Here is a 12,799-nt window from a genome sequence, read left to right as displayed (position 1 = left end):
TTTATTACTTCCAGGCTGGACTACTGTAATTCATTATTATCAGGATGTCCAAAAAACTCACTGAAAAGCCTTCAGCTAATCCAAAATGATGCAGCAAGAGTACTGACAGGGACTAGAAAGAGAGAGCATATTTCTCCTGTTTTGGCTTCCCTTCATTGGCTTCCTGTTAAATCCAGAATTGAATTCAAAATCCTGCTCCTCACATACAAGGTCTTAAATAATCAGGCCCCATCTTATCTTAATGACCTTGTAGTACCATATCACCCTATTAGAGCACTTCGCTCTCGCTCTGCAGGCTTACTTGTTGTTCCTAGAGTATTTAAAAGTAGAATGGGAGGCAGAGCCTTCAGTTTTCAGGCCCCTCTTCTGTGGAACCAGCTTCCAGTTTGGATTCGGGAGACAGACACTATCTCTACTTTCAAGATTAGGCCTAAAACTTTCCTCTTTGCTAAAGCATATAGTTAGGGCTGGACCAGGTGACCCTGAATCCTCCCTTAGTTATGCTGCAATAGATGTAGGCTGCCAGGGATTCCCATGATGCATTGAGTTTTTCCTTTCCAGTCACCTTTCTCACTCACTATGTGTTAATAGACCTCTGCATTGAATCATATCTGTTATTAATCTCTGTCTCTCTTTCACAGCATGTCTTTTATCCTGTCTTCCTTCTCTAACCCCAACCGGTCGCGGCAGATGGCCGCCCCTCCCTGAGCCTGGTTCTGCTGGAGGTTTCTTCCTGTTAAAAGGGAGTTTTTCCTTCCCACTGTCGCCAAAGTGCTTGCTCATAGGGGGTCATATGATTGTTGGGTTTTTCTCTGTATCTACGAAGCGCCTTGAGGCGACTTTTGTTGTGATTTGGCGCTATATAAATAAAATTGAATTGAATTGAATTGAATTAATGTGCAACGTTTTTACCTCAGCTATGACCAAATCCTCTACGCAGTTCCTGAGAATCTACAACTCTATTTTTTGTCCAGTTCTTGGACCTCACTATTTTCAGAGGAATTTTTTTAACAACATAACACTGATCTATGAATCATAAAAGCATAAAAGCATAGAAGCACAAAACATTTACCTTACTCAGCACAACAGACAACTTAGCAAAAGAACAGTTTAAAATGGGATCTTTAGCCACTTTGTCACAAAGGCACATCATTTGTTGCCATTTCTTTTGTTCAATAAATGAAAAATTCCTAAGATAACAGAGTCTGACGGGCATTAAATAGCATTTTTTTGGACCAGCTAACTTAGTAATAGCCCAAAACCTGGCATATCTCAATATGGTGTCGGGTGTGTCCTCAAAGGAAACTGGACATGCAGAGGACAGAAAAAGATCAATTATTAGTCTAAAAAACAAAACAAAAACAATTGACAGCAGATGAATAGTATTTGAAAGAACGTGAGTGATGAATCTAAGTATGAAAGATTCAGATTTTGGTCCAATTATTGTCAATATGTATGGAGGAGGTCAAGAAAGAGGTCCAACAGTGAGTGTCTACAGCCATCTATAAAACCCATTGGAGGCTTTATCATGGTTTGTTGCTACATTTCAGGCAGGGTCATGGGAGATCCTGTCAAAATTGATGGAATTATGAATACAGACAGTCAGTTTGATCCACACAATGGCATGCAATATCATTAAGAAAGTGTCTGGTTGGCATGGTTTCATTTATTAAGCACCACAATGATCCTATCCACACTGGCAATACAGTAAAAGCATGCCTGGATGGAAAAACACACAATGGAACGCTGTCAGTCACGGACTCGCCTCCCCAGAGCTTGGACGTTATTGAATCATAACATTATTGAATCAGTGTGGGATTCTTGACAGAGAACAGAATAAAAGGCAGCCAGCATCCCAAGAAGAGCTTTTAATGTCCTTCAAGAAATGTTTAGACATATTACCATCTCCCATTTTCCTAGAAAAAGAAAGAATCGAGGGGTAGGTTAAGACTTTTGCGCAGTACTGTCCATCTGAATGAGCTGATTTCACCAAAGAAAATGCAGGACATTTGCATCCCACAACCACATGATGTCACATGAAATGTAAATCACATTTTAAATGAAAAGTTTGTGCTTTCATCACATCCTTTTTTTATGTTTGTTAGTCATGCATCCGTAAACATGTGCAGCTAAAATAAGGCCCAGACGATCATGAGGCCACAATTCACAAAATCCCCTGTTGTTTATAGTCAGCCACTTATATGTCATCTACTGTAACCTAAGAAGAAGATGTACAGAAAATAACAACTGATGTGATGTATTTATAAAAATGAGGCTGACAGTATTTTCTGCCAAAAAACGCATCTCTTCAAAATTTCTCACGTTTGAGAAAAACAAACACATGGTTGCATAATTTTGACGCACAGACATTTCCATGTAAATTGATTTCCAAACGTCTTAGGTAGTGGTCATTCAGGAAATAGAACATGTGTGATCAAACTATGAGTTCAAAGGAGATTCAAACCACAGTCCCTGCAGTTTTACAGACCCAAGCACATTCTCAACAGGCATAAGAGGAAGTGGGTAGGTGCTTTCACATGAATCACTTGGAACAGCTGGGGGAAAAAAGTGGTCTCAAGACAGTATAAATACCCCACTGAGCTTCTTTGCCACAGTAAACGACTGTGAGCCAACAAGTATGATCGCTGTGGTGCTGCTGCTGGCGCTGGCCGCCCAGTCCTCTGCTAAGCCTCTGTCATCTGAAGACATTGACAAGCAGCTTTTAGCTGAGGTAAGAGCTCTTATTCAGTCATTATCTAGCCTTCAACTGGCTTCTGTTTTATTTCTGTTTTATCTGGGGTTTTTGTTACAATGAGCATGAATTTTTGATCTGGAGCTTTTCTGATTTTTAAATGAGCTTCATATCACAGTTTTTTGTTCTGTATCAAACAGAAATACCTTCATCGATTCTATGGCCTTCCAAGTGGTCTCCAAGGTAGACAGACGTCGTCAAATTTCCTTCAAGCCAAGATCAAGGAAATGCAGAAATTCTTCAAACTGGAGGTACTCAAAAATATAACCAGTAATTTCCAAAGAAATGAAAAAAGTATATTCCGTATTAAAAGTTTACCATTCAAAAGTTGAATATTATCAGGGAATCCAGCTTCTTTTCAGCTGCTCACAATAACAAAAGTATTAATCGAAACGATACATGTACTCACATGACATATTCTCCACTATCTCTTTTACTTGTAAAGGTCACAGGGAATCTAGATGACAATACTTTAGCAGTGATGAAGGAGCCCAGATGTGGCGTTCCAGACATTGGGGAGTACAACCACTTCCCTCGACACCTCAAATGGGAAAATAACAACGTCACATTCAGGTATGCATTTAGGTGCCAAAAAGTAACAGGTGACACAAGTATTTTTGCTCAAATGTAATTTATTCACCAGCTTTCCCCTGCCTCATATCCTCTGATGTTTCAGGATAGTGAATTACACACCAGATCTGAAGAAAGAAGATGTAAACAAAGCCATCCGCAGGGCTCTCAACGTTTGGGCTGACGTTACTCCTCTGACTTTTAAGAAGCTTTACGAGGGCAATGCAGACATTATGATCAGCTTTGGATCAAAAGGTACACAAACTATTGATTGAATTCTGATATATTACAATTGAATTGAACACAAGTGTTGAAGGGTTGCTGTGGTGCATTCCTGCTCATTGTCTACCCTTTATTCTGAAGAGCATGGAGATTACAACCCATTTGATGGACCTGATGGACTGCTGGCTCATGCCTACCCTCCTGGCCAAGGCATTGGAGGAGACACTCACTTTGATGAGGATGAACACTGGACCAAAGATTCATCGGGTAAGAATTATCCGCAAGAATATTGAGCAATATCTAAACTTTTTCCTAGTGATAATTACTATTATCCAACAATATTTTGAATTCAACATCTTTTTCTTTCAGCTTACAACCTGTTCATAGTGGCAGCCCATGAGTTGGGTCACGCCCTGGGGATGTCCCATTCCACAGACCCAGGCGCACTGATGTACCCCATCTACACCTATACTACAGGCTACCCGCTGGCTGAAGATGACATTGAAGGAATTCAAGCCCTCTATGGTAGGAGTACTGTACTGTTTGACTGTAAGCTTAACCTATAGAAAACTGAGGACTGGTTGTCATCAACAGCAGATTAATGCCACATGTCCATCAATCACAGGTCCAAACCCAAATTCGAAGAAAGTGAAACCAAGGCCCGACGCCCCAAAAAAGTGTGACCCTGAGCTAACTTTTGATGCTGTCACAGAGCTCAGAGGAGAAACCATCATCTTCAAAGACAGGTACAACATGAGCCTGATCAGGTTCTTCATCACTCTGGAAAGATCTAACCACGATATCTAATCTATAACTACTTGACACAATCTATGAACAAGAGTTCCATTTTCTGCCTAAGCTCTACCAAAATAAAAGCTCTGTAAATTCTGTACTGTTCATCGTGCTGTTTTTTCACACCTCATTTCAGATACTACTGGCGTATTCATCCTCAGATGGTGGAGCCTGAATTGACTCTGATTAAGTCCACTTGGCCATCTATTCCCAAAAAAGTAGATGCAGCTTATGAGAACCCAGAGAAGGATTTGGTTATGATATTTAGTGGTGAGTAGTTCACACTTTCTGGTCATTTCTTAAATAAACAGTAGAGTGCGTGTACATCGTAAACCTATTCCACGTTTCACCAGGGATCCAAATGTGGGCTTTGAATGGATACAACCTTGTGGATGGTTACCCAAAATACATTCATAAACTTGGTCTTCCCAAGAGCGTCAGGAAAATAGATGCAGCCGTGCACATCAAAGACACTGGGAAAACTCTGCTGTTCACCGATGAAGACTACTGGAGGTATGTGGAGACATAGGAGTGATTGTAATGGTCACACTGCAGCTGTGTCAGTGATCAGACTCAACAGTGTTGAATGACTAAATGGTTATGTGTCACCCACAGCTATGATGAAGCAACAGGGACCATGGACAGTGGCTACCCACGATCCACTGAGGAGGACTTTCCTGGAATGGAGGATGAGGTCGACGCTGCTACTTATCACTATGGTATAATAAAGTCACACTCTGAGTAGAAGCATCCAAAGGTACGATTTTTATCCACCAGTACTGATACTGATCTCTGTTTCACAGGATACTTGTACTTCTTCCATGAACACATGCAGTATGAGTACAGTTACAACTCAAAGAAGGTTATTCGCATCCAAAGGGCCAACTCCATTCTCAACTGCTGATGAGAAGGACCACAGAATCCAGCGGCGACTTATATTGATTTCAATTAAAGCAGGCTTTGAGAAATACAATACAAACTATGCACATAAATACATATCAAAATGAAATGTGGAAAGACAGCCCAGTGTATGAGCAGGGAAACTTCAGAGCTTAGAAGGAAGAACTCAACTTCATAGAGATTTTTATTTTAACTATAGTGCTGGACACAGAATGCTGGAAAATTCTATAGATATGTTTTCTCATATTTATTTTACAACAATATATTTGTTCCAACTTTTATTTTGGATGTCAGGATCTTCTGGTAAAGTTCTTTGAATGCTTTGTGAACTCAATATTTGACCGAACAGTTTTTGTGCTTCCTTTGACTTTTTCAGTTTTTTACTTAATTCAAATAAAGTTTGATTATTGATGAATGAAGTCATGTTTTTTAATTATTATTATAATAGTGGTACACAGGGGGATTAAAAACTTTAATTTGATGTGGAATTGATAAGGAATTTGAGAATTTGAGAATTTGACCCTTCTATGGTAGGAATCTTACAACCAAACTTACTGTTTGGTTGTAAGATTATCTTGGGGAAAAACTGAGGACTTCTTTATCATAAACGTTAGATTAATGTCACATGTCCATCAACCACAGGTCCAAACCCAAAGAAAGTGAATCTGAGGCCTGATGCCCCAAAAAAGTGTGACCCCCACATTAACTTTTGATGCTGCACAGAGCTCAGAGGAGAAACCACCATCTTCAAAGACAGCTGCAACATGAGCCTGATTAGGTTCTTCAGCACTCTGGAAAGATCTTACCACGATATCTAATCTATAACAACTTGACACAATCTGTGAACAAACTCTACCAAAATAAAAGCTCTATAAATTCACCATGTACTGTTCATCGTGCTGTATTTTAACACCTCGCTGTGGATACTCCTGGCGTATTCATCCTCACATGGCGAAGCCTAAACTGGCACAGATGAAGTACATATGACCGTCCATCTTACAGAAAGTAGATGCAGCTTATGAGCTTTATTTTGGACTTTCTGGTTGACTGCTCTGTGAACTCAGTATTTAATTAAACTATTGTTTCCCTTTTTTCAAGTTTCTTGAAATTACAATGATTAAAATAAAGCTGGAAAAGTTTGATTAATACTGGAATTATTATTATTATTACTATTATTATGGTACAATATTAAAGAGGAGTAGTAGTGGTGGTTATAAACTTCCCACATGTTGGCAGACTGTGTTAGTGCGGTGTGATCAGTGGGCTCAACTGATAAAAAGCTAAAAGCAGCTGGACATCTGTTGCATGGTTACTTATAACAACCTGGCCATGCATGATGAAATGCAGTCAGACAGATGAACCCGTTAATAGGTTTATTCATAATCCTCTTCCAGGCATCTGTAATGATTCCTGGGGCCTTCGAGTGAGCTAATAGATGATTTAAGTTTGCAGAGCATTGTGAGCTTGTGTTGTTCAGGACAAGCTGCATTGCACTTACTTGTTGTATTGTGTCTTAACATGTTGTGCAAAAAAGTGATTTCTGATGTGTCTATGTGTTTTATGTATAATTTCTTTACTTATACTCATAAATAGACTGTAGTGAATAGGATTCATGACGGGATTAGATAAAAAAAAGAAAGAAAGAAAGAAAGAAATGACCTGCTTTGCAAGTAACCTGCATTATAATCAATCTTGGCCACTTAAAATATTTTTATAGCACTGTGATCCTATTTCCTGCCACCCTCTACACCAGATCTATCTTGAAAAAGACATTAGGAGTTTTGATGGTGCAAATTTCTGGCTCAAAATGACTCAAAATCACAGAAAAAAAACAATAAATAAAAAACAAAAAAATAAATTTTTGGGAAAACGTTTGTTGTTTTTGGCACAACACAGGCACTGTCCACTTTATTAAGATCTTTTGAAACTTTTACATGCAGTTGCTTATATTTTTCAAAAGAGGGCACTCCTATTAAAGGCTCGAGTACTTCACAGCCCACTTCAGAATAAAAAAGGCTGATTTGATCAGACTCCCAAAGGTAATTTGGGGACAGATTAAATGACTGCTATGCTGAATTAATATGCTAAATCATGTCAATACCTGCTGCTTAGATTTCAGTCTCTACACCACAAAGTGCCATCTAATCCATTCCTCAGTGTACAGAAAAAAAATGTTTTTCAGAACAAACAAGGCGCAGTCTGAAAATTGGCTCCTGTTAATCAAACACACTAGTCAGTTACACAGACTATCTTCCTCCTCCAACCTGCTACAGCTGGCTACCTGAATAGAGGGTGTAAGAATAGCAGTATTAAGAAAAGCAAGGATTCGTGTCCACTGCATGAGCTGTCCACTTTTGAAAAGGTCACCAAAGTATATCTAGTTGTAGTTTAGGAAACAGTGCAGTCCCAGCCAAGCAGGATAATCCACAGGCTCAATCATGTGGACATAATTACAGTGCAGTGAAGCAGTCACCTCATTTGCTCATTTCCAAAGTATTGCGATGGTGTGTGCTGCGTCACCGGTTAACAAATCCTGTGTGCGTGTTCTGATGTTCAGCTATGAGCGCCAAAGCTCCAGCTTACAGAGACGCAGAGGATGCTGCTAAAAGAAGCATGATCAAAATAACTTTATCAAGTTATCTCCGTGTGTCCAAAAAGATGTAACCGCTTACATTTGATATGTAGCTTTTCTGTATTTTAAGTAGAAGTAATCATTTTTGGATAGTATCAGTGCAAATAAATCATTTAAACAAGAGAGCTCGTTAAGCAAACAGGCAGGCTGAGGGAGGCTCAGTAACCACTGTTAGAGCTGACTCCAGGCCTGCACTTGAAGTGGTTTGAAAACCTTCCATTTCCACCAGCCTTATGCTAAAGATCATGTTCAGAGAGGGACTGAAAAAAAAGTACAGCCAGTCCTGCTCAGTATAGATAAATGAAGCACTTACAGCCGCTCACTTTCTTGGATACATACACTCCTCAGGGGGAAATTGAACAAGCGAGCCTCTTGTCTCTGGATGTTTACTGACTCACTCTTACTCATAGTGAATCTGAGCAACTTTGGCTGTTGACTTATAGGAAGCAGTGCAACTGACGAGCATTGAAAAAACAAACAAAAAAAATCAAGTCCCCTTTAGTCCGTGTGGATTTAAAGGTCATGTAAGTCTCCTTTTTATCTCACTGCTGGGCACCTCTCCCGATCCTGCTGCAGTCAAAAATCATTAATATGAACCAACTCATCCAAAATGCAGAAGCGAGGATTTGAACCTGACTCAAATGAGGAGATCATAGCCTTGAATTTTAATGTCTTTCCAGCAGTCAGGTTGGAAAATACTGTTGGCTGAAGAGCAGGAGGTTTAACCCCATCGCCCCACTGCTCATCTAGCAGCCAAAACTCAAGTGGGTGTGGTTTAGCCATTAGTGTGCTTGTGCACTGCACTGAACTCCCAAAAATTGACCATAATATCCATACCCATCTTTAATTTTGAAATGCCCTCTTATTTAAAACAACTTTTCTTTTCTTGTTTTTGTTTTTTTTTTGCTTCAGTTTGTCAGAGTGTAGCAGAAATTTGGTTTTAATCAGAACTTGAAGGTAATGGACAGAGACAGTTGAAAGAGATCAATCCCCCCCCCAAAAAAAAAAAATCAGAGGTGGTGTCCTCTGGGGGAAACCTTTGCAGCCCCAGCAGCTTCTGATGGAAACCAGATGGAGGAGAGAGAGAGAAGTAGGGCAGCCGTCTCAGGATGTATCTGTTTTCCTGTGGGAAACTCCGTCCAGACCACCATAATGAGAGAGGTGATGCAAGAGTCCTGCTGCCTCTACAATGGACTGATTTGTTTAAAAAAAAAACTTGTGCAATGTTCATTTTCTCAAAAAAGATGTGTCGTCTTCATCATATGTCAGATATAGAGGCAACTTTCAAGTGACACAGCAGTTTGTGTTAAGCCTGTTATAATCAGGCTGATAAATGTGGCCCTTTTAGCTGATGGCAAATATAACCCTTCTGTGTGTGTGTGTGTGTGTGTGTGTGTGTTCAGCTTATTTCCATCTGAACTGGCTGGTTCAGTATCACAGTGTTTATTTTCTGCAGCCTTCTGTGTGCTGCTGGCCACCTTGTCATTTGCTTGTTGTTCTTTTTCTTCCTTTTTCCACAAATAGAAAAGAAACAATCTGAAGTCGTGATGTTTGCAAAGCTCAGCGGCGCGGCGCTGAAAACACACCGTCTGCAAGTTTCCACCCTCTGGATGCTGAAATGTGGAGAAAATCCAACTCTGCTCCACGCTGACCATCGAGAAGTGATAAGTCAGACCGGATGTGAGCTGAAGCAGTGTCGTAAATTCAGTAAACTGAACTCTCTGGTGTGGCGGTATAGCTGGCAGCAGCCTTCTGAGATTACATTATGTTAAAAGGCTACTTCAGATATTTGTTTTCTGCAAATGTGCAAGCAGCTGTGCAATTAAAAAGTGTACAACTTTTAATGTAGGAACTGTGGGAAACACTGCACTGTCCTCCCACCAGGATACCACGCCAAATTATCAATAATAAATGAATCCAAAATAAAATTCACTGTAAAAGGAAAGAGTTTAAAAGTCAAATCCACAAGTGAAAAGGTTGCATTTACAAAGAATCATTATTCATAGTTTGCAGGCTGTTTTTGTTTCCAGCTCTCATTTGGCATGTGGGCCTCTTTGTAATCATTGCACTCAGTTGTCAGAGAGAGTAATACAATCCAGGATTTCTTCCTTAATGTGGAGAATCACCATCGTCTCTCATAAACGCTCCTACGCTGTGGACGAAACACAACCTGAAACTCTTTACAAAATAAAGGCCAACCTTCATTCACAACTGAAAACGAGACCAATCTATTATTATCTATTGGGGTCATTTATAAGATAAGATAAATACTTTAGCTACTGTAATGAATGAGTAAATATAGTAGTTAAGGTTGGACGATCAATCTCCGACTCCTGTGTTGAAGTATCTTTGGGTCAGATACTAAACCCTGAATTGCCCCCAATGCTTCCACTGGAGTAAGTGCATGTGAATGCTAGATAAAAGCGCTTAGTCATAGATAAGAGTGCTGTGTAAATATGTGTGTGTGACTGGGTGATTGTAGTAGAAAGCCTTTTGAGTGCTCAAATTGAGTAGAAAGCTGTAGACCAGTACTTGTAATCTATATAAGTAGCCATTTACCAGTTAAGTATAATCATGTTTTTTTTTTTAACTACTTTTATTTCAGACAGGAATAATCTAAAATGTTCCAATCATGGCTTTTAATTATTTGTATACTGAAAGCGAAAGAAAAAGTGCAGCTGTGGCTCTGGACGTAGAGTGGGGCTCGGTAGGAAGGTTGACGCTTCAATCCCTGACTGTGTTTCAAAGCATTCTCAGGCAAGAGGCTGAACCCCAAGTCATCCATCGACATGTAAGTTTGAATGCTAGATGAAAGAGAATAGGTGGTGCAGTGAGTGTTTGGAGGCTCAGGCCTGGACTGGTAACCTGTCCAGGGCATAACCATGATTATCATCGAGGAATGTTTCAAATATTTTGCACTGAAACACTCGTAATACTTTGATTTAGTCTATATTTTTAAAAAGTAACTAATCATCCATTTCCAAGTTCAGATACTATATGACCCCAGAGCAATTACAGTTTCCGCACCAATAGTCCAGTGGCTGTAGATTTATAGGAGGAACCATCATCATGAATAAAAATATCTCAGCGGTGCATATAAATATGCGTCTGGGGTCACAAATAAGCTCGTACGGTCACTTGAAAATCAGACCTGTTCCATGCACTGCTGACATGTGGACGAGTCCCACTGTGTCTGATGAGTGTGAAAATAAAGAAGGTATTTTTAACAGTCTGAGCGGCACTCACGGCATCTGTTCAGCACAAGCAAAAATACACAAGAGCATCTGAAGATCTGAAGACAGCAGCAAATCACAGCTACCTTGTTGCTTCACGGAGGAGTGATTTAGAGGAAGCTTTACCTCATGCGTAAAAGGCTTCCAATCAACATGTAGGCTGCAGACCGCTGTTTGAAGCATCGCCCCTTTTTACATGGCAATCCAAGTTTAAACGTGATTTTTGTTGTGTCATTTGTGCACAATAATGCCGTGGAGCAGTACAAACTTCAGCAGCTTTAGTGGCTCTCAGAACAAAAAACAAGCAGCTCTTTGTGGCCTGTGACAAGTTGAGCGGATCTTTTGTTTGTCTGGAAAACAAAACCTCTGCAGTTCGCTGACACAGTACCTTGGTGCCTATTGTTACAGCAGCACAACAAGCCTGAGGGCATTTCAAAGCATCCAAATGTCACTGCTGTGACATGAAAACTTGAAAACTGAAAAAAGAGAGAATAAAGAGTTAAAATCTCGCAGCGTTCAGAGCAATATGGGCTCATTGATGAAGCGAAAGTGGATTAGTTGCTTGGATGGCTTGATTCTCTGGAGGATTTCTCCGGGAAGGTCAAATTACATTTGTTTGATAGTTGTTCAAGCAAGAACAGAGTACTTAATAAAAACACCCTGGTTCTGCTTGCCTGAATTAATTATTCACAGTTCAAAGCTTCCCTCTGCTTTGAAGTAATTACATCTCACAGCCAGACCACTGCAGAGAAACAAGTCACTTCCTTTTGAATTCTTCACTCACGTGTCGTGCGCCACTGTGCCTAAAGTCAAATAAATATTAATTATCCTGCTTAAAGCCATTGTTTTACAACTTATGGGCTTTACAATGAGGAACAAAGAGAATGAAAAGTGGTAGAAGTGGCTGTGTCGAATCTGAGAGGCAGAAAGTGAGATAAATCAGCTGAGGGGAGGCTTGTTTCTCTTGATGACGTGACTTCAGACTACAGATTAGATGAGATAAAACATGTTTAGATAGGTCTGTGGGGTTTTTTGTTTCCTTTTGTTTTGTTTTGTTTTTTACCTTCATGGGAACTTAACTTTCTTTGTACCCATAAATGTCACCAACCTCCAGTTTATTTTTTTTAACGTCAAACTGAAAGATCTTGGTTGCTTTTCGATCTGTGAGAATCTTTTGCGTTGAGAGCCGTCTTGATTTCTTTGTAGCATAGATTCGACATGGTGCTGGAAACATTCCTCCATTTTGGTCCATACTGACACAGCGTCACACAGTTGCTGCAGATTTCTGAGCTGCATATCCACGATGTGAATTTACCCTATGCCACATCCTAAAGGAGCTCTATTGGACTGAGATCTGGTGACTGTGGTGTAGTGACGTCACTGTCATGTTTGATATGATGTGAGCTTTGTGACATGACGTGTTTCCCTGTTGGAAGCAGCCATCAGACAATGAGTACACTGTGGTCATAAAGGGATGGACATGGTCAACATCAATACTGTCTGGCTGTGACTTTTACACATTGCTCAGTTGGTACCAAAGGGTCCAAAAACCACCACTAGCAGTCTGAACTGCTGATACAAGGCAGGATGGATCCAGGCTTTCATGCTGTTTGAACGTCACAGCAGAAATTGCAGACTCATCAGGCCGGGCAACATTTTTCTATTCCTTTACTTTCCAGTTTTGATAATGCCGTGTAA

General features: G+C 40.1%; 1 protein-coding gene across 1 annotated transcript; it reads left to right on the top strand.

Annotated features, from left to right (window-relative positions):
* Positions 1-2,605: 2,605 nt before the first annotated feature.
* mmp13b (matrix metallopeptidase 13b) lies at positions 2,606-5,620 on the top strand. Its single transcript, XM_084950622.1, has 11 exons — positions 2,606-2,731; positions 2,893-3,003; positions 3,198-3,325; positions 3,429-3,577; positions 3,686-3,811; positions 3,914-4,069; positions 4,170-4,290; positions 4,473-4,606; positions 4,690-4,849; positions 4,952-5,055; positions 5,140-5,620. Exons 1-11 carry the CDS (start codon positions 2,639-2,641, stop codon positions 5,238-5,240), a joined length of 1,383 nt encoding a protein of 460 aa, XP_084806748.1. The 5' UTR covers positions 2,606-2,638; the 3' UTR covers positions 5,241-5,620.
* The last annotated feature ends 7,179 nt before the right edge of the window (positions 5,621-12,799 follow it).

Source organism: Perissodus microlepis, chromosome 14 (assembly GCF_051167445.1).
Source record: "Perissodus microlepis isolate ML-2025 ecotype Zambia chromosome 14, ASM5116744v1, whole genome shotgun sequence".
In the NCBI taxonomy this organism is placed as follows: Eukaryota; Metazoa; Chordata; class Actinopteri; order Cichliformes; family Cichlidae; genus Perissodus; species Perissodus microlepis.
Note: the sequence above shows the minus strand (reverse complement) of the source record. Positions and strands in the feature narration are given on the sequence as shown.

Excerpts from the sequence above, each read along its gene's own strand:
- mmp13b (XM_084950622.1), top strand. The coding sequence starts at position 2,639 with ATGATCGCTGTGGTGCTGCTGCTGGCGCTGGCCGCCCAGTCCTCTGCT. Across the intron at positions 4,070-4,169 it reads AGGAATTCAAGCCCTCTATG|GTCCAAACCCAAATTCGAAG; the intron begins GTAGGAGTACTG and ends CATCAATCACAG. Across the intron at positions 5,056-5,139 it reads CGCTGCTACTTATCACTATG|GATACTTGTACTTCTTCCAT; the intron begins GTATAATAAAGT and ends TCTGTTTCACAG.